At 37.3% G+C, this 22,348-nt stretch overlaps 2 protein-coding genes across 14 annotated transcripts in view; one reads left to right on the forward strand and one right to left on the reverse strand.

Annotated features, from left to right (window-relative positions):
* The window catches only part of dlg1 (MAGUK family member discs large 1), a 34,692-nt gene extending 20,399 nt beyond the window's left edge, over positions 1-14,293 (forward strand). For 5 of the 12 annotated variants that reach the window (XM_028309854.1, XM_028309860.1, XM_028309861.1 and 2 more), the window contains 12 exons: positions 642-907; positions 2,715-2,848; positions 3,548-3,667; positions 4,677-4,809; positions 5,400-5,508; positions 5,768-5,809; positions 7,272-7,340; positions 8,689-8,838; positions 9,223-9,395; positions 10,451-10,560; positions 10,642-10,733; positions 11,988-12,359. In XM_028309854.1, coding sequence (XP_028165655.1) covers positions 642-907; positions 2,715-2,848; positions 3,548-3,667; positions 4,677-4,809; positions 5,400-5,508; positions 5,768-5,809; positions 7,272-7,340; positions 8,689-8,838; positions 9,223-9,395; positions 10,451-10,560; positions 10,642-10,733; positions 11,988-12,094 — 1,505 coding nt within the window. In that variant the 3' untranslated portion in view covers positions 12,095-12,359. Of the gene's footprint in view, positions 1-641; positions 908-2,714; positions 2,849-3,547; positions 3,668-4,676; positions 4,810-5,399; positions 5,509-5,767; positions 5,810-7,271; positions 7,341-8,688; positions 8,839-9,222; positions 9,396-10,450; positions 10,561-10,641; positions 10,734-11,987 lie in introns of all 12 variants that reach the window. The other 7 variants (XM_028309856.1, XM_028309857.1, XM_028309862.1 and 4 more) reach the window with 5 other exon arrangements.
* Positions 14,294-15,928: 1,635 nt separating this feature from the next.
* Positions 15,929-20,821, reverse strand: RpL9 (ribosomal protein L9). Of its 2 annotated transcripts, none has more exons than XM_028309820.1 (3): positions 20,735-20,821; positions 20,277-20,525; positions 15,929-16,282 (listed from the first exon to the last, which is right to left on the reverse strand). In XM_028309820.1, the coding sequence occupies exons 2-3, from the start codon at positions 20,515-20,517 to the stop codon at positions 15,951-15,953; spliced, it is 573 nt and encodes a 190-aa protein (XP_028165621.1). In that variant the 5' UTR covers positions 20,518-20,525; positions 20,735-20,821; the 3' UTR covers positions 15,929-15,950. The 2 variants fall into 2 exon arrangements, with proteins under 2 accessions (XP_028165621.1, XP_028165622.1); XM_028309821.1 differs by having other exon boundaries at positions 20,615-20,815.
* Positions 20,822-22,348: the final 1,527 nt, after the last annotated feature.

A 22,348-nucleotide genomic window follows, 5' to 3' on the forward strand; every position in this document is an offset into this window, starting at 1 on the left:
TTCTGGTCGAGGGGGAAGTCATGCCCAGTTTATGACCTGGGGAGAGGAGAGGGGCGGGGTATACCTAGCTTATGCTTATGGACTGGGGGAAGGGGCTAGCCAATTACCTATCGATAGCTTACTTTATTCTGATGAATAAATGTCATTACAAGTTTTTCTCTAAAACTGATAATTTGGCTAGAAAAAAATATTTTCTATCCAAGCAGTACGCCGGCAGCGTTCGGATCGGATATAATGACGTCATCGTCCCCGCGCCGGGCGGTCAGTGAACTTTTTTAGTAATTTGGCCATAACTTCGTCAATTTTTGTCGTAGAACAAAAATTTTTGCACTGTGTATTAAGGATTTCTTAGCCCTATAAATCTGCATTCACAGCTAAAAATCGAAATGATCCTCATTACGCGTGAGCGATAAGGATGGGTAGCTTGGGGTCATTGGACAAAATTCTACGTGCTCACGGACCAGGCTTTAGCGCAGAACCAGTGTTAATCGCTACCATTTCACTTAATCGATTTTAACTTAATTGCAATTCGCATTGGCCGCTTGTCGCTTTCACAAAAGGTCGTATCCGCCAGATTTATTGACAAGATGAATATTTTTAACCAATGTATTCCAAATAATCACACCTACTTCTTCCTACAGCATCAAGCACAGCCAACTCCCTCCGCCGAGAGGACGTGACCGACAACGGCGAAGAGCCCCGAGTGGTTGACATAGAAAAAGGACCTCAAGGTCTTGGCTTCAACATCGTGGGAGGAGAAGATGGCCACGGCATCTACGTGTCATTCTTACTGGCAGGAGGGCCCGCGGAGCGCTCGGGAGAACTTAGGCGAGGGGACCGACTGCTCGCTGTAAATGATACTGATATCACGCACGCCACTCACGAACAAGCTGCTAAGGCATTGAAGGTGAGTTCTTCATTCAGGTCATTTAGTCTTATAGGAACAGGTTTACATGGAAAAGAGCCCTCAAAGTCTCGGGTTCAACATCGTGGGAGGGGAAGATGGCCACGGCATCTACGTGTCGTTTCTCTTAGCTGGGGGGCCCGCGGAGCGCTCGGGAGAACTTAGGCGAGGGGACCGACTGCTTGCTGTAAATGATGCTGATATCACGCACGCCACTCACGAACAAGCTGCTAAGGCAATGAAGGTGAGTTCTTGCTTCATTCAGATCATTGAAAAAACAGGTGGACTTAGAGAAGGGTCCTGAAGTTTTCAATATCGTGGGAGGGGAAGATGGCCACGGCATCTACGTGTCGTTCCTCTTAGCTGGAAGGCCTTGGATCCAACATCGTGGGAGAGGAGGATGGCCACGGAATCTACATCATTTACGTCATTTCACCGTCGCGTCGGGAAGTGCTTTGCGCATACCCACTGACTGATGAGGACAGTGGGTTATGTTCTACTCTGCCCACCACAAGGGCGAAGCCTACCCACTAAAACCTGACGGTTTCCTGTAAAGACACTTTGGTTGAACTTGAGTGAGATAATATGTTTTTTTTTCTCGAGTTTTCGGTGGTTTGAATGACTATTGCTGAACATAAAGCCTAACTGTGCCTTGATTTTTGAAGACCGCCTACCTACTTTAAATATGTAATATAGTCTACGGCACGTGTTGTTTGTTCTGAAGCGAAGCACGTCGATCAATCAGTAGTAGTAATGTCCTTTAGTAGTTGTGTATTTCCAACTTTGATCATTGTGTAATAGATTTATTTATTATCTTTTCAGTCATAATACTCGGCACTTGACCACAGAATAAGTAATAGTACAGGTACAGAAGGATTACTCCGCAAGACGATTTAAATAAATGCGAGTCTTGCTACGACGCGATACAGTGGAATTCAGCTCGCACAGCACTACGTACTTACAATTTTATTCACCTACAAGTTTTGTCTCTTTCTATCGCGTGCCTCTGAACTCTTCTTACGCTGCTAGGGTTGCTATGCTGTCTAGTGAAAAAATAGAATTAATCTACTTAGGTATTTGTAATGAGGTACGTATGTAGGTAAGTATTAGTGTTATTTTACCTTTGTAAAAATAACATTTTAAATATACCTACTTAGGATAAAAAAGTACTTATTTTAATACAATGTCTTCATTCATACCTATTTTAACATAAGACAAATAAATTAAACATACCTACTATCACAGAAGAAAGAATGACATCATACCTACCTACTTACTACGCAAACACGAAACGGCTACATACTAGAACGAGAGGCATCACCCGAAAATCATATTTGTATTTGGCTTTGCACAAACTTACTCGCTGTACTTTGGCAACAATTTATTTTTTACTGAATATTGTTGGGGTACCTATGCATTATGGTAAAAGAACTAGCTTGTCGTAATTTGGTGTATCGATGTTACTCTTCCGTTTCATTTACCTACACGGAAAGGTAATAGTTAATATTTTAACGATAAAATTCTTAAAACATCATAAATTGTATTCAAAAGAAATTATTTATTAAAGGCAAAACATCAAGTCCCGACGGGCGTGCGCGTGACACTCGACTGATATAATACCCGCCGGCGGGGCGCTCCGCTGTAGGTAATTATCGGATGTACCGCGCGGAGTGAGCCAGGCCTGCCTTGACACCTTATTGTGTTTGTATTTATCTATTGATGGATATAGATGATTGTGTAAAGATAGTAAATCTTATTGTACATGACATAACTTGTTATCATAATCAAAATTACGACTGTTTATTTTCAGAGCACGGGTCAGAATGTGAAATTGACGGTTGTCTACAGGCCCCAGGAATACAACAAATTCGAGGCTCGCATCAATGAGTTGAAACAAAGTCACACACTCCTAAGAACATCGCAAAAACGATCTTTGTACGTGAGGTGAGTAATTTGTATCTTATCCACGTGTTTGCGACTTGTGTCTTATTGAATATTTATAGATAACTAGCTGACCCGGCGAACTTCGTACCGCCTTAGCGTAGAGATTTTCTTAATATTTTTTTCCGTAAGAACCATCCTTGGACTTCCACAAACATTAAAAAAAAAGAATTATCGAAATCGGTTCAGCCGTTCACACGTGATGCCGTGACAACGCGAAACGGGTTTCATTTTTATATATATAGATTGTAAACAGTGTCTGTATAACAATGAGAATGCAATCAGTGTAATATTCACAACAATTCAACTTAAAATTCCTGCTTCATTATAGCTAATTATGTAACTAAGAATCAATAAATACAGAATGAGTCATTAAAATTCGAGACCATGTTAAACTTTGTTAATTACTTTCGAAATTAATAAGAAAAACATTTAGATAACTAAGGCTGGGTTGCTTCATCTTACTTTAACTTAAATAAACGTCAAAAATCTGTTAAATTCCATACAAAAACACCCGTTATCTTTATAGTTACGGTTAAAGTTAGATGGTGCAAGTGTGCAACTCAGCCTAAAAATTAGGTTTATATTGTCGTGCTAGAGTTTGCGTCGCATCAAATATGATGCAATATACAATTATACGAATCCTATACATACACATTTGCACTAAAACTGGGTTGTAATGTTATTTGTATCTTTTTACAGAGCACTGTTCGACTACGACCCAGTCAAAGACGATGGCCTACCCTCAAGAGGACTTCCATTCCGCTATGGCGACATCTTACACGTCACCAACGCTTCTGACGACGAGTGGTGGCAAGCTAGGTAAGAAAATTTCATTTATTTTATAAATACGGGTGATGCACATAATATAGCTCGTAGAAATGATGGCTGTTGCGGCAGAAAAGTTCTAGAATTTTCACCACGGGCCGGAAGACGTATTATGAGCAGGCCCCCCACTTGGTGGACCGACGATCTGGTGAAGGTCGCGGGAGGTGCCTGGATGCGGGCAGCGCAGGACCTGTCATTGAGGAAATCTTTAAGATGATTAATTTATTCCATAGTAATTTGACAAAAAACTATACTCGTATTTCCTTTACGATGCTGTTGTTATTGATAATGAATAAATAACATCAGTTATGTTATTGACCTTAACTCTCCAAACTAGTCAGGCGTCGTGCCAGCATATTTCATACTCTATTCTATATGATTCTATTGTGCTCTCTCGACGTCATATTCAGTTGTTAATGCCCAGTGATGTACTAGGTCACGTATAATGTTCATATGATTTATACACATTCTATACACATCCATAATTCATTGTATAAAATGCTTGTGATTATTTCACGAACTCACTGCTACAACTGATGTCGTATTACTTGTAGTTCATAAACGAGGTATACTTTTCTTTATATCTTTTCGCTCAAGTTTGCTTTTGCCTATCCCTTCCAACTATAGGTATTATCCGTGCCTCGTTGCATTGCAGGATACGACTAAAAGATCACATAAATAGTTGTAAACCAGCAATCTACTAATTATTTTATCATACTTCATTGTGTTTATTCATTCTTAACGTTGATTTTAAAAAGTCTAGAAATCTCAAAATAATGGTAAGGTTAATCAAAAATTATTGGTCAATGGGGTCAACAGGGTTTGTGCCAAACCAATTTTTTCATAGTAAAAATCTGGAACGCGTCGCGGCAGTGTGAACAACTTTTGCACGCGTAGTGATCACCATCGCGCACGCTACACGCATTGGTTTGGCCGAAGCTTTATTAATTTTTAAACAGTATTTACCTTTCTTCCTACGTAATCATGCCTTATATACTTCCAGACGTCTCGACAAAACAGAGGCGGACGCGATCGGAATTATTCCTTCAAAACGCCGCTGGGAGCGAAAACAACGAGCGCGCGACCGCCAAGTCAAGTTCCAAGGGCAAGGCACTCCGGTTAGCACTGTAAGTTCAGTAAGTTATACTTTATTCTCTAAACCTTTATGTAGTACTACTACACTGGCTTTAAAACAGATATATTGCTCAATTAGTTGCAGATAGGTATACTCAACGCTCAAAAACTTCTATGTAATGGAAGCTACTATACTTACGAGCAAAAGTATGGAATCACCACCTTGTGTTTTGGTCAGAGCAATATTAAGAACTGAATGACTATGTATGTATCTGTGGTATCAATTTAAAGTTTATAATATTACCTTTAAAATGGTTCCATTTTTATTTGTCTTCTATTAGTCATTTAGCTTTTGTGAGCGCTCGAAATAAATGGGGTGATTCCATATTTTTGCTCGCGAGTGTAGATGAGCTGTTTTAAAATGTGATATCGCTTACTACGTTGTTGATAAGTATTATTAACTCTTAGAGCATCGCCGTTCTCGAATGGTGACCGAAATATGCTACTCTTTGCGTTGCAATGTCCTATTTAAACACCATAAAAAATATTTACCATGGATTACCATGACTTAAGATGATTTTAGATACTGTATGGCTCAAATTCGCCTTATTTAGAGTGTATTTAAATTAACTAACAAATCTCAATATTACAGAGCCAGTCAACGTTAGAAAGGAAAAAGAAGACGCTATCCTTCAGCAGAAAGTTCCCCTTCATGAAGAGCCGGGAGGACGGCAAATCCGAAGACGGTTCAGATCAAGAACGTAAGTAATACCACTCTATTTATATAACTAACTACATTGTCACGTTCACATAAGTACACCAGCGCTTATATTTAAAGTATAATTACATGGACTAATACAATATAGTATAATATTACATATATTAATTCTAAGAACAATATAAAACGTGAATAACCCTCATGATTATACATTCCACAGAGGGGTCTGTGTTAACATAACAAAAACCGTCGCTTTCATACTGCCGAGCACACGGCATATTAATAAAATAATTTTGTTACAGCTTTCATGCTTTGCTACACGCAAGAGGATGCAAACGCGGACGGTAAGTGCACACCCTGTATTCTTATATTCTTATTACATTCGCTATTTTGCTGTTTACTGTACGTAGGTCATTACATTACGCAGTTTTTTTTCATGCGGCTGCTAATAACCACTGTATTCAAAGTTAGGTGTTTTATATCGGAGCTATCTGCTTGTCTAACCACAGTACTATGTCTCACGGACGTAGGAAATTGCGCTCTATACTGACCAGGTATCTGTGCTTGACATATCGCGTCTATGTGGGTAGGCTAACATCATTATCCGATGATAATATAGATACTGTACCAAGAGTGTTCGTGCTACCTCATCATTTAAAAGTATATTGAAAATGTTACCATATTTAGATTTTAATTAAGTTTCTGACCACAATGAACCCAGTATGTAGTCGATATCTCCCCCGTGTATTCATTCCCATACAAACTGTATCGGATATGTGTGAGTAAATGATTACCGCTTGTAGTGTATATGAAGAAGCATGGTGATGCCTATTTATATAGGTTTAGAATATTATCCAGTATCAGCATAAAATGTCGCTTGTTGGATAATATGATGTGGGCGACTCGATGACAAGCTATGTAAATCATTACTATGTGTGTTAGATAGTTCTAATTTTATTTTGTCAAAGCCTCTAATGCCTCACAACTCTGTTTCATTAAATCTTAGTTTTCAAAAATATCTCTTTTAATTTTTAATCCGGTCTTTAATAGTCATTTATTTCGTATTATTTTCTTAAATCTCAATTTTTCGATTAGTCGAAATGTCAATAGAGTAGTAATTTACTTTAACTTTGAATAACACTTGCAATGAGAAAAAATAAAATTGGGCATTTTACACCACCAAACTTTGAAGTTTTGAGTGCGGGGTACTCAAGTATGATCTCACACTCGAAAGTTAGTAGGTTCCAACGAAAATTTTTCGGAAAAAATCTTTCATCACTACCAAAAAAAAACCAATAGAGTACATTCTTCATACTACTTTATACGAATATTGTCCTAGCACAGATGAATGGTGTACAATGGCCTTTTGTAAGTGCCTTCTTTATATAGGGAACAAGGTTGTGAGGCGACAGCTTAGGCGATATGAGTTGGTGTTCCACGTGTAGTATATGTTGACTATGAATGGGTCGCAGCGAGCACACGGTATGGTTTGGAACACATTCGGCCGCCGTCCCGTGCTTCTAGTTGCCTTCCGTGCCAACGTATGTTAACATCCATCTGTTATCAACGATACAGTATTTTTATTTGCTCTTTATGTTCTCAAGCGCTATTCATGATTGTAGCGAGCTGCTAACGAACCGTGACCGCTAACGAACATCCACGCGGGAACGTTGTACCTTCTCCATTATGTCACCCCCTGTCGTTCATTACTGAGTTATTATTGCCAGTTCCGCGTCCATCGACGGACCGCATCCACATCGCAGAATATTTTATAAATTTATGTAACGTTAATTTTTCTACGTGTAGGGGAAATCTTGTATCGAGTGGAACTTCCCATGATGGAGGAGATAACGCTCATTTATCTCGAGGACGAGAGTAAGTTTTGGGAGTGAGGCGTAGCTTGCGAGTGCCGTAGCCGATACCTTACCTCCCGCATTCTGGTTATGATCATCAATTAGAAACGTAGTTTTCATTTCAATAACACTCCAGTTTTATTATTATTTGTCATACTTTATTTATGTTCAGTCGTTTTTAATTCATACAACGCGTCGATTCTAATAGCTCTGCGCACTCGAAAGTTATCATCGAGCTCACGAAAGTTTGGATCATGTTTCAAAATTGTGTATCACACGCGCTGACCCGGCCCGGGCGCGGCGATGTCCGGCGGCGGCACTGGAAGCACTCGGCAGCACCGCACGCCACTAGTCGCCACTAGTCGCCACTAGTCGCCACGCATGCCGGCGTCCGACTCACGACCTCACGACATACTTCATACGAGCTTGTTTTCAGTTTTCAGAACGCTGTGCTGGTTTATTTTTAGAGTTAGTTTTGTCGCTTCGGATGTTTAGTGGGGAGCTGTTACTTTACCGCATAGCAGACCGCTGGTATACTGTGTACATTCGCTTATTACACGTTTTTGTTCTAAAGCATTGTACAGCTACCGCCTGATTCGAGTAATCGTCGGGCCGCACTCCAGTACGTTTTGATATGACAGAATAGTTGCGGATGCGCGTCAGCGATTACTTGATTCTGGCTCACATTAAAGATGGACGTTGTAATAGTTTGTAAAGCATGTGATATCCAAGAACATCGTGCTAGCTTTTAGAGGCAGATAAATAACTTAGATTGTAATATTGACACTAAAGTAAAAGTACAAAATAGTTTATTTGTAGAATTTTATAATTTACGTACACCATTGATGATTGACGTTGCAATCGTAAAGATGCTTGCATTACTATTGTGACTTAGTATTATTGGTATTATTTTCTTTATTGTAAAATTAGTATTCTATATTATGATGTAATTCAACATTTGTAGTATTAGCACAAGTTACTGAAGAGTTGTCTACATTATTAGGTATAGCGTGCGCTATATTTTACCGTTCACTTATTCGAGTGGCTATACAAAGCTTTGCCATCGAACAGAATAATAGTCCACATTAACTGAATGCTCTTTGATGTTCACTTTGTACAAATAGCATAACCAGGTAACGATAGCACTAAGACTGCACGCTGATAGAATGTTGGGCACTCATCGCACCTAGTTGACGAGTTTCATATACATTTAATGCAAACGGTAGCGGGTTCTGTGAATTCTTTAATGACAAAAGTCTCAGAAAATTCCATAGACATATCAGTCATAGAGCAGAGAGATGATTAGTTTAGAGGTCACTGAGTGAGCGATGTAAATTGAAGTGATAGATGCATTGTGTGGTGGTTTGCAGGCCAAGACGAGACTGTGTTGTCGTATGAGACGGTCCAGCAGTTGACGATCAGTTACACGCGGCCCGTGATCATTCTGGGCCCGCTCAAGGACAGGATAAACGATGACTTGATATCCGAGTTCCCTGACAAGTTTGGCAGCTGCGTACCACGTGAGTATCCATATTTGTAAAAAAATCACCACCCACAAATCCCTTTTGTACCTTGCAAAATTAGTTATTCAATTTATTTCAGACCATTTGTATCTCTTAACTGCGCATGAAGTTGATAGAATTAACATTTAATTGTATTTTCCATAGCATAAAGTTAATGTTCCTTCCTTCCGCTGGGTATATTAACTTTATGGTCCATAGTTATTATTAACTTTAATTGCAAAGTTGAATCATTTTGAGATCATTTCTAAACGTCTATCATATTTGTAGCTCGAATCAAGTAGCATAATAAAGTCCCCTATTCTCCTGTCGTCCAAAAAAATTACTCCCACAACTTTGGGAAACCCAATAAAAACTGGCAACCCGATAAACTCGTTATTCCAGACACGACGCGGCCGCGACGCGACTACGAAGTAGACGGGCGCGATTACCACTTCGTCGCGAGCCGGGAGCAGATGGAGCGCGACATACAGAACCATCTGTTCATCGAGGCCGGCCAGTACAACGACAACCTGTACGGGACGTCAGTGGCCTCAGTCCGGGAAGTCGCTGAGAAGGTAAGGAACCATGCGCGTATATAGCGCCCCCAAAAAGTTCTGGTGCCCCCTCAGGATGTTGGTTGGGCCACAGAATAATAATAAGTACTACCTAAGTTAGCCTGTCTCAAGAGTCAAGCACCATTTTGTTGACAAACGTCAGTGATCGGCACTGCGCCGAAGCTATAGGGCTGACTTCGGTAAAATGATGTGACGTGAGGTGCCAAACTGCGGAAAATGGCGGAGGAAATACATGATTTAGCATGAATTATCATGAATAATATTAACTACTTATTTACCTCTCAGTGTCTTGAGGCAACTTAAAAAAGTACATTCTGTGTTTTTATTATTATTTAGGCAGTTAAATACTGCACAGTATTTAGTACACCATTTTCTTCCATCATACACAAGAATACGCGTGCGTGAGTCAATGTTCGCTCGTATGTGAGGCCTTGTCGAATAGTATCCTGTAGGTGGGCCATCGTGCGTGTTTTGTTTTCGATATAAACTCGCGGAGATGTACAGGCCTGGTTGGGCTACTGATTTGTAGATGATAGTTGACATTACTAACTCATGAGCTATGATAACAATCGTGACATGGCATATCAGGGGCCAGGCCCCTCTCTGAAAAAGAACCCTAGAAACGCCTATGTAAGTAACTATAGTTGCAGTTCCATCGTCTTCCAAGAAGGTGTGATATGCATGCGGAGCACGTAATCAGAATCTATCGACAGTTTGAAAAGCGTTTATCGATATCCAGTGGGCTTACGTTAGGTGTGCTCGCGATAATGGCGACTACGAAAAAAAATTACATGACAAATTGTACAGCGCGCGCCCCTAGCGGATACTATCAAGTACTAAAATCTTCATAGATTTTTTTGACGCAGTCGCTAGCGAGCACACCTAATGTAAACTCATGGTATAAAGCACACTGAATAGTTTTCGATAACACTATCGACAGTTACGCAACACTATTCTAACGAAAAAGTGCAGCGTTTAACTGTGTAATATATATCTTTTAACTTGTCCTTGCAGGACGAGAAACCATCCAAATGAGTCTTTTATGTTTGTTCCAGGGCAAGCATTGCATTTTGGACGTTAGCGGGAACGCCATCAAAAGACTGCAGGTGGCGCAACTGTATCCCATTGCCATATTTATAAAACCAAAGAGCGTAGAGTCAATAATGTAAGTATAATTTCTTCATGTGGTATTAAATCATCTAAAGTAAACTATATTGTAACTCATGGTGGTTATTTCTTTCAACAGGGAAATGAATAAGCGAATGACCGAAGAACAAGCGAAGAAAACTTACGAACGCGCCCTAAAAATGGAGCAGGAATTTGCTGAATATTTCACTGGTATGTATTCAAAGCATGAATTCTCATGCTCATACAGGAAACTGAATTATGAAAGTCGCCCCGATCATGTCGTAAAATTTTTCATTTAGCACTTTATTTTTCCAAAACAAAACCACGGGGCGTTAACATTAATCACGTGACATATACAATGTTCCATTCCCTGACACAACACTATAGCGTGCCGATAGGCTTTCCTAACCTAGCCAGAATACCCTACCACAGTGGTTCTTAGCCGGTGGTCCGCGGACCAATGGTGGTCCCTGGAGGCATTCCAAGTAGTCCGCGAAGACATCGTAAGAAACAATTGATGTGACGCGATGAGTCGAGTCAACACAACGCAAACGGCGCACAGTGGGCGAGAAATCGACCTCCGCTTTCATAGGTTTTAAAAAAAAGTATTCTTATTCTCAAAATGACCTTACCTATACACCCACGAAGTTTGTCTAACCTTCCGTGGTCCCTGACAAGACAGAAATTTGGTAAAATGGTCCCTCATGACTTAAAGGTTAAGAACCACTGCCCTACCAGTAGCATTATCCAGATTAGCCATCTGCAGTCATAAAAGGCAGTTCAGTAGGTGAATTCAAATGACGTAACACACATTCTACAATCTATTAGATATGGGTTATACTAGGTAAATTTGATACTAGGTGCACCTATTCCTAGTATTTATTAATACTCGATCCAAATACCTATTCCACCTAGTATGTAGTAATTTAGCATACTTGACGCGACTAGTGTGGACTAATCCACGTAATATGACTTTAAAATACATTTTTTTTTAAGATACAACCGTAGTATGCATAATGCAATTTCAAATTGAATAATAAATTCCTCCCTTCATACTTCAACAAGCATAGGACTGTCAACTTAAAAGTTGGCGTATTTAAAAGATATCAATTTCATAAAAATATTTTCATATTTTTTCTTATTTACATGACTTCGTTTGTGTGCGTTTGCTTCGTCACGCTCAAATTTGTTTGGTCAGACAGAGACGGAGCGAATCTTTACGTTCGCACATAAGCTTAGCGAGAAATACTAGGTGCGCGTAATACACGACTACGGATTACGCAATAATAACCTCTATTACTTTGATGGTAGGGTCGGAAATCGTGTAATTTTTAAAATACTAGGTGGATCAAGTATTTAAAAAATTGGAACAGGTGCCGCCTAGTACTGTAAAATACCTAGTGTGTGGATCTGTTCTAGTAAATACGTCTCATCTCTACAATCTATAACTCGTTCCGTTTGCAGCGGTGGTGACGGGCGACACGCCTGAGGAGATCTACGCGAAGGTGAAGACGGTGATAACGGCGGAAAGCGGGCCCTCGGTGTGGGTGCCGCGCCGCGAGCCGCTGTGAGCCCGTGCCATACCGCGACTGAACTACCTATATAGTGCCTCCAGTTCACGCGTCCCTGGGCCCACTCCGTGAAACGGTACCCGTATGTGACAACACTACCCAGGGACATACAATTTTTTTAGAACCCTCGCTCTTAGACAAGAAATTTTGTAGATTAGGGGCATACTCCGTCCCTGGGTAAGCAAATCACTGCCTTAGACAGCGAGAGGCAAAGTACGGATGTCGAGTCACGGAGTAGACCCGATTTGTTACCACTGCACACGCGAGTAGGGCGGAAGACTCGTGATCCCTGCGTCCTATAGGAGCAATATCGCTGATTAGTAACGCGTGTACTTAGGATTGCGCTAGCCAGTCATTTTTATGTCATAAAATTTATAGTCACAAATCTCTAATGTTTAAAACTATTCGGGTGTATTATTGCTGACATCGTCTTTTTTACTCTAATAAGGTTAATGAAGGTTTAAAGTTCACAAAACTTCGCCTTAAATTAGACCTGATATTAACTGCGCTCGTCATCTCTTTCTAACACTTTATTAGAACAGAGATAGCATCCATTTGGCCACGCCTACACGGAGGGTGGTGGACTGGCGCGACCTTTAGATGTTACGTGTTCAGCTTGGAAGTACCCAGTCGTCTTCCGTCCTGCCCGCCGATAGTGACCCGGTAGCGCGCGTAAGTCGGTCACAAGTAGACTAGGCGACATAAGCAATATCGTTGGTAGCGAGCGGTGCGCGCCCGCTCGTTAGATAGTCATGTGATGTTAAGGAGTCGACTTATTTATTAAATCAGATTTTACTAAATAAACGCTTGATAGACACCCTATCCGAGTTTGTTTAGCTTAAGAGATTATTTGAACCTCTAAACTTAATGTAAATTTTCACATGTGAAATTGTTGACCAGAAAGATATTATTACGCATTCACTGTAGATGCTTTACGTTTAATGTGCAAATATTATCTAGTGGCGGCCGTATGCGATGTACCTATTATTTTAATTATTTGTCACGATCCACTATTGTGCTTCAATTAACTATGTAAATTTATTGTATATTGAATAAATTTAAAAAATGATATAATTCATGTTAATTTACTCAGGTTGCTAGATACATTTTGAATCTTCGTCAGCATTAAGAGTTTAATATTATATACGAATAGTGAAGTTATCGTATGTGACGAATCACGGTGCACCGGTGATGTATTTGCTAATATACCTACCTACTAGTTGTATATTGTATGACGCTGCGTAGCCGGACCCACCTGACGCATTGCTAGGCTAAGACACAGTGGACAGCACATCAACCTGTAATATAATATCGAATTTCCTCAATCAGGTTTGACCCTTATAATTAAGACATAGAGTTCCAAATTGATTAAGGAAATTCGTCATTTTGTTTTAGGTTGACGTGCTTTCGACCGTACATATTCAGGATTATTTGCTCAAGCGGCAATCTATATCGTAACCATTGAATCTCATGACATGTTCTGCACACCGATATCCCCTTGACACGTTAGATGAGGTGCAAAGTTGTTTGTTGATCATTTTTATAGTAAGCAATTGTGTTATATGGTGTGAAATGTCTCACCAATTTAATAGTGTTTGACATTTATTTATTGAGAATTTTATTTTCTTACGGAATAATGAGAGTGCCCATCTGCAAATATGGCGCTAGACGCGAGCATGTAAAGCTTAAGATTGTGTATTGCTGTTACATCAAGTTATTCTTTTTAGTGCATACCCAAATAAATATTATTCGTCACATTTTATTGCTGTTCTTCAATATAAATAAACTTATTATGTACTTAATTTTATAGTGGTTTTATGCACTTTTTATTAAAGATGATTTGTGTAAAGCGTTTATATGTACTTAAAATAATAATGAAAGTTGCAAGGGTAGTCTGAAATTATGTTGTGTTTTAATTATCTTATGCATGACAACAATTATTTTGAATAATAGGCAAATTTGCTAGGTCTGGAATCACGACTAGCTTGACTTAACTTACAATCCAAGTAAATGAGGTAGGTACCAAAGATTTTTTAGACATACAAAATGACCTATATCGTCATATTATTGTTTTGGTCGATTTATTTTTATTGGAAAACAATATAAGTATCTAATATGCTGGTTGTGATTCTTAGACTAAATTTTAATTGTGTAAATAATATTATTAATTTTGTTTAAGTTTATACACTTGTGTATTAACAATATTTTATTGAGAATGGTTTATTTTAATAGCTATTTATTTTATTGTCTAAGTAGGTACCTTATTTAATTAATCGAGCGTGTTAATCTGTGTATATTTAAGTGTAATTAATGTATTTTTATCTAGTTAACTTTTAACACACCAGAATACCCATATTTGCAGATGTACAGTGTTTATGAGTTAGTGATGTTCAATAGAATAGTTTGAATAAAATTATTTACGTTGAAAATTCTATTGTTGTTTCTTTACATCTTCCTTTTATTTTTAAGGCAAAGTAGGCCAGCCAGCCTGAAATCGAATTCAGTCTGAGAAAGCAGAAATTAAAACGTACTTAGCATACCCAATAAACGTACGGCACTACAAGAGTTAACTTTATGCTGATTTCAAAAATTTCCTTTGAAATGTGTGGCCAATTTCGAAAAAACAATAGGGGGTCGCCCCCCTCCCCGAGGGTTAATAATCCCAATGTCGTCACCATTTGGGGGCAACTGGGAATTAATTTGCAATGTCCCAGACTCCCTTTCACCAAATAAGATGAACAAATTATATAAATAACGCCATCTAGTCCTAAACTAACTTGTACTTTACCAGGTTATAAACGTATTTTTTTTTATTAATTTTCTTGAACACCAGACCATTACAAACATTTTAACACATTTAATAGTTCATATGCACATTGCACATAGCATACACACAAATGTTTGTACTGTGCAGGAATCGAACCCGCGATCGACATCTAGCATAGTGCTTATACAGTGTCCCAAAAAGTGTCATGCCGAAGCCCAGAAGTAGAGCATCACTAGGGCTATCCAAATCACCCCCGTGTATGTTCCGCAATTTTTGAGTTTTCGGGTTGATTGTTTTTTCTGTGCTTAGGCACTTTTGGTCAGTGGCGCGAATAGTCAAGTTACATGCCTGATTTTTTTATTATTATTAGATGAATACTAGGCCTAGCTGATTCAGAAGTAGGTAATTAACATCCATAACACGAATGCTGTTAACTAAAATCCTGTATGTTGTAAAAAAATAACCCGAAAAAACTGTCAAGTCACGATGATTTGGATATAGCCCTAGTGATGCTCTAACTCTGTGCTCTGGGCTTCGGCTTGACACTAAATTTTGAGACATCCTGTATACCATGAGTTTACGTTAGGAGTGCTCGCTAGCGAGTGCGTCAGAGTTACTAACCAACTGAACTAATGAAACTTTATTAGTATCAGTAGTCCGGTTAACGATGTTAAAAACAAAAATAACACAAAAAGTATTATGACGATTCTTTTAATAGTGAAAAAGGATTTGTAACTTAAGTAAAAGCTGTTTTTCGAAAAATCTTATTTCTATGGTTTCTTCCACCATTAACAGAACTACAGATATTCTCATTAATTTGGTTAGACGTCATAACCGTACTAATGAAACTTTATAAGTATCAGTAGTCCGGGACCGGACAAAACAACCGTACTACTAAGACTAGAGGGCACACCTAACATAAACTCATGGTAAGCACACAGATATGAAAACCGTATGGAAATTATTTTTAATGTTTTTGAGTTTTATAAAAAAAATCAGATCATGATGACTGTTTATAGACTTAGGTAGTCATCAAATAGCTCTTTGCCAAGTAAATAAAACAAATATTTAAGATGTTATCAAAATTCCTTATATTTCATCCATAACAACAGTTGTTTTTTCAGAAACATAAAGACCGTCTAAGAATTTTCGGATATCCTTGTTCTTGACGGTGGTTGACTGTTGGATGAGAGCTGCAGAGCTGGAGACATCTTCCAATGAGTTTCCTTCGATGATCAGCTCATCTTTTTGTTTGGGTGAGTTGACAACGGTCACACCAGGTGCCATCTTTACCCTCCTGATGTATTTCTCACCAAGGAAGTTACGGATTTCAATGATTGAGTTGCCTTCAGTGGTTACACAGTTGATGGGGAAGTGAGCGTATACTGCACGCATCTTGTACTGGAAACCCTTGGTCACACCTATAACAATAATAAAATTTAAAGTAGGTATACAATAGACTATAAACAAAGCTTAGTTCTATCACCACAAATTATTAATATTTGGTTAGTTTTTCACTACTGGCAGGTTGCATAGTTTGGACAATAAGACAATGTAAGTAAAAAATACACTAGATATTAGTAATAAATGAAATAATATTATTATGTACTAATGAATTTCTATTTACATGGATGGAGTTACAACAATCAATCAATGTTTCCAAGAGAACTGTTTTAAAAGCTCTAGGATACAGAAGCACTAGAAGTACCGCCAAACAAATTTCTTTTCTGCTCAACCCAAAGGTAAACTGGTCAAGAATGCTTTAGTGCATTAAGTTCGCCTTATGTACAAATTTATTTTGGCATAAAAGTTTAAATAAATAAATTACAGCAATTCATACAGAACATTGTTAGAAATCAGGCATAATTCATTTTCTGGGAAAGGAGAACAACCATTTTGGGCCCAAGTTTGTACAGAGTTGTACATTGGTAGGTTTTTGATATTATATTACGCATACATTAGGGAGTATTTTACGGTAAAAATGATAATTTTAACTGATGTCGTAAGTCGTATACAATAATAAAAACGAATTAATGATTTAATCTAAGATAACGTGAAATGGAACGTTAAAAGTCAATCAATTAAAGACTCAATACACTATACTGTCCCACCAAACTCATTGACAGGGGGGCGCCACCATCGTTCAACTATATAGTTTCTAACATGGCAAAAATCGAAACCAGCGATCCGGTATTGACAGTGGCGCCCCCTGTCAATGTCACGGGTGGAACAATTCAGTGTATTTGATCTTTAAGAAGGTTTGTACTGACAGATGACAAAACTAAAATGATTGAATGAAATAATGAATGAAAATAATTCGTTTTGTCATCTGTCATTGCAGCAATGTCACTTGCGAATCACAGATGAGACCACAGATTAGAGAGTATGTCTAAAGGATCTAAGGGATGAGACTGTTGCGAATGCTTGTTGAATTGAATTAAAACGAATTAAAAGAAGAAGAAGAAATAAAACTATCGATTAATAACATTTTATGCTATTTCTAACGGATTCTGCTTGCGATTTGGGTAACTGACGACTTGATTTTGTATAAAAGTAACATTTTTTCTAGTTTTTTCTAATTTAGTTTTCTCGAGAATGACACTAGTTAGCAACCTCAAATAAACACAATAATAAACTAGTTTATGAAGGCATAAAAACGACATAAAATTTGTAGCTGTACAAATAACTTAGTACTGGGCCCAACGCTTCATAGAAAGTGGTTGTTCTCCTTTCNTAGTTAATTTTTAAGTATGTAATGTAACTAATAGTTACTGTTATTAAAATTATTACATAAATATTAATGCACTGTCAGTTGGAGCTTTTATTTTAAGCTAACTATTCCTGTAATGATTTTCCAAAAACTTTACTGTAGGTACCAGATAGAAAGTGCGATATATTATAGAGTCATAAATAAAAACCTACATGAATTGTTGTGAGGCAGTTTTCACTCGCTGGGCTCTTTGTTACTTTTTGGTAACATATTTTTCTACTTTGACAAATTGATTATAATACTTGAACTAAAAGAATCTGGAAAGTTCTTACTAAGTTCATTCAATAATTACATACTCGTAAATTACATAATTTTGCAGAAGCACTATGGAGCTATGTACTTAGTACAATATTTACAACAACTTTCAAAGCTTATAAAAACCAGAGCTTTGAAACTTGTGGGAGGTTGACTAATATTTCTGCCGCTTATTAATTTGTACGCGTCTGTACCGCCCTTAAGCTTAGTCTCGTTTTAAATAGGTATTCACAGAGGGAACTGAATCCAACGGTGTTTATCCGACAATTTAGGAGACAAGCGACACTTTGTCCGAGCAACCATGTTGCATATCCACTTATGGGTTTTATTATCTTTATTTGTTGTCAATATTTAAGTATATTTTACCCGGATAATATGACTCCGACCTTTAGGCTAGCCACTACTTTAAAATGTTGCCTTGTTTGTTATCGGCCCACTCAATGGCGTAGGCTTTCATTTTTGATTTTGTTGAAAGAACTTGTTGAAAATATTTTGTAATGGAAACATTATGCCTGATAATTTTTATGCAGGATTTATTAGTAGATATTATCTTTGTTCACCTGACATTGAATTAAAGAAACTTTTCATAATATTTTAATATTATAAATATGGAAAATTAAACATAAGATTAAATATATATTCATGAAAACAAGACATCTAAAGTTGTCACCAAATTGGATAATTAATTTTCTATTTTTAGTGACTAACAATATTTTATGATCACTTAGCCAGTTCAGTCTGTGTTGTGATTTACCCATTGGATATCATTGATATCTTATTACTTAAAACATTATCATGTCTAATGAAATGTAAAATTTTCTTGTAATCATTATGAAACCGATTATTTAAATGCATCTTAATCAGCGTGCTTTATAATGAAAGAACGTAAATATGCAAGCTATAGCTTTTTATCTCAGGGAAAAGCTCTGATGAGCTTTAGACGCTGAGCTTTTAACGTTATCTCAGTTGCTTTGGTATGTTAATTAAGTCGGGGCAAGCTTCAGGGATATAATATCTATATGTAAATAAACGAAGCACAAACATAATTACCTATAAAATTCCACTAATTAACCAATTAACTATATAAAATATGCGAGGAGCCGTCAGTGTATCTATGTACTTAATCGATTCACCAACATTGTTGCACGTTGAATTTATTTAACAAAAATATTTCATTTGCATACTCACTGCAATTACATTAATGTGACAGTAAATAATTAACTATGTAGTTGATATTTACAGCTCAGTAAAACCTTTAAAACAAGCCTCATTGTCAGTCAGATAGTATCAATAATAATGAAGTAGGTAGGTATATAAGTGACTACATAACAGCTAATGTTCCACGTTTTAACTACTTGATAGAATTTTGGATTGAATTCAATTTGAGTACAAATTTATAAAAAAGTAATTTTGGTTGTTTTGGAGGTTACTTAAAAGCTTGAAACATAATCATTTCTTCTAAAAGGCGTTAATATAATACTTCTTTAAAGATCCCTTAAAATAACATAATGAAGCATTTCAAATTATTTTCAGGCTAACTCGCCTTCATCCAATAAATACATATAATTTAATTACAAAGTCGCCATAGCTAGAGCATGACACACAAAAAACATTTACTAGTAAGTATAGCAAGTAAAATTACGAATTTAGGTAACATTTGGGTAAAAAAACGAACAAACGTCAAAAAATAAAGTTAAGGCTTCTTTATATATTTATATGTGTAATGCATAATTTAAACCTGTTCATACACTAGGTATACACCGTTACTCATCCAATTCACTAAGTACACTGACACCACATCACTATAACTCACAAACATTTTCACTTCACCACGAGCAAAGAACACTGAACTGAATGAACTAATTAGCGGTCAAATTAAACAAATTAACTCACGGTATGCACTAGCACCACGAATGCCAGCCAAGACCGAATTNCCTTTCAAATATATTTGACCTTGCCACAAAAATAAGTTATCTTTAACAATATGCCCAAACATAAAGTAGTGGTATTCATTGTCCATCACACATGGGTACTATAATAAAGATGCCCCAACAGTACCACAAATAATAACAATGTATACTCATACTACTAGAAGTAAATAATGTTTAAATAATCATGTTTTGTTAAATAAATCAACATAACCTGAATATTAGTGTGCTATTTAAACAATAGCTTCTAATTTCGACCTAGGTTTATTGGTTATAATAGCACCTAACCTAGGTACTAAAAATGAGTTTTGTTTGGCAACTGAAATAGGGCAAAAGGGGCGTCACATCAGTTCATAGGCAAAGTATCTTGTACATTATAACTAAAAACTGTTCAGATAAGTCTCCTATACCATAGAACTTGGAATTCACTGTGGTTCACTGGTTAAGTTTGTAGCTTCTTACCTTTGATCATGTTTTCAACGTGTGAGCAGACTGTCCTGACAGCAGCGAGCTCTTTTTTTGAGCCGAACCATTTCTCTACTTTGAGGAGCCGTGGGTTCACCATGCGAATGTCCACAGCCAAGTGCTTGAAGTTCCTTTTCAATACACCGCGCGGGCCTTTCACTGTCACCAGCCGCGACTTAACGTGAACTGTGAGCCCATCAGGGATCTTCACCTTTTGGTTAGCAACGATTTGCTTCATGGTGAGGCCTAAAAGCACAAAATAGTAAGGTTCTGTTGATTGATAGCTAACCTCTAAGTTTGACAACTTGGAAATAAACTTAGGAAGGATTATTTACAGAAATATAAATTAACACTGTAGTGAAACAATATCAATCGCACTGTGTAGTAACTAAATCATCAATATTTTACTATTTTCATACGATTAACATGGATTTTTTCAAAACAAAATCACCTACTTTCTTTGACACAAGAAGCCGGAAAAGGCTGAGAAATGTTGCCAGTAAATAAAAATGATCGAAATCAAGATTCCGTTCAGAAATATTGAAATACGCAAATTATTTTTAAAATATGTTATAACGATATTTTTAACATTTGAGTTACGAATTTAAAAAATGGTTATTGGTTTGAAGACGTGTGATTGATTTTCAATAAGCTCCTTAAATTACTGAAAAATTTAGTATTCATTAGAAAGAAAGAAATAATATTAATTTGTTATTATGATTTGGTACCATTACTCAGACTTTTCATTTCAAAAATGTATTATGGGGCCTCATATAGGGCATAGTCTTTTTAAAACTATTCCTTAAAAACACAAGATTTCTGAAATCTATAATATAATTTTCAGCCCACAGTGCGGAGCGTGATGCAGTGTGGTAACTAGAGATGGGTTTCCACCCGGGTAAAAACCCACATGAGGGTAAAAACCCAATAAAAACCCGTTTCATTCCACCCGTGGGTGTTTACACCGGGTGAAAACAAATAATTTTATAATTATTTCAATTGGTATCTTATCTTTATTTTTATTGAATTTTTCTCATTTAAGTTTATTGATTAATAAGTAATAAGTCAAATTTAACACTAATATGCATTTATATCGTGGCCAAATCGTAAAATTGATCACGTTATGATGTAGTGACCAATTATTTTATAAAATGGTGTTATTTCAAGAATCGTTCAACCGATTTAGAAGAAATTTAGTAGGAACACAATAATTTGTGATCATGGCAAGGACATGGAGGGGGGGGGGGATGCCAAAGATGCTAAACTCTCTCTTTGATGACATTACGGTATAAAGTTACAAATAACAACACCAACTACAAAGTACTTCTGCTTAAAAACTTGAAATCGAACCGCCCTTCCGCCACTGTAACACATTGTAACGTTTTTCAAGACCTCCTCTCCCCCCAGATTGCATTACGTAACACTAGAACGCCCCCTTAGCAACAAATACCACTTCTCACTTTAAAAAAACGCTATTTTTGTTTTCACCCACCAGAATGGGTGATAATGGGTAAAAACCGGGTTTTTACCCAAATCACCCGGTTTAAACCCAATCGGGTGAAATGGGTTTTTACCCACTACCCATCTCTAGTTACCACTTTTTACCCATTACCACCCATTCTGGCGGGTGAAAACAAAAATAGCGTTTTTTTAAAGTGAGAAATGGTATTTGTTGCTAAGGGGGCGTTCTAGTGTTACGTAATGCAATCTGGGGGGAGAGGAGGTCTTGAAAAACGTTACAATGTGTTACAGTGGCGGAAGGGCGGTTCGATTTCAAGTTTTTAAGCAGAAGTACTTTGTAGTTGGTGTTGTTATTTGTAACTTTATACCGTAATGTCATCAAAGAGAGAGTTTCAATTAGTATGTGCTCAGCGGTTGCTGTGACAACACGCTTGAGTGCAGTTTTGTTTTTTGAAATATGCCATCCTATAGACGAAAATACTGTTCAAATAACTCCAGATACATATTAAGTAAAAATCAAGGAATGCCTTTTTACCATTAAGTTGTGCATTTATGCACTTTAAAACACTAATTTAATTTTAATTTGTTAATTACAAGGCGTCACCGCG

Source organism: Ostrinia furnacalis, unplaced genomic scaffold, assembly GCF_004193835.3.
Source record: "Ostrinia furnacalis isolate ACB-3 unplaced genomic scaffold, ASM419383v2 OfSCF2833, whole genome shotgun sequence".
Taxonomy (NCBI): Eukaryota; Metazoa; Arthropoda; class Insecta; order Lepidoptera; family Crambidae; genus Ostrinia; species Ostrinia furnacalis.

What these genes read in the sequence shown, in the direction of transcription:
- RpL9 (XM_028309820.1), bottom strand. Translation starts at nt 20,517, where the DNA reads ATGAAGCAAATCGTTGCTAACCAAAAGGTGAAGATCCCTGATGGGCTC. An exon ending in CGTTGAAAACATGATCAAAG is followed by an intron (nt 16,283 to 20,276) that starts GTAAGAAGCTAC and finishes TTATTGTTATAG; the next exon opens with GTGTGACCAAGGGTTTCCAG.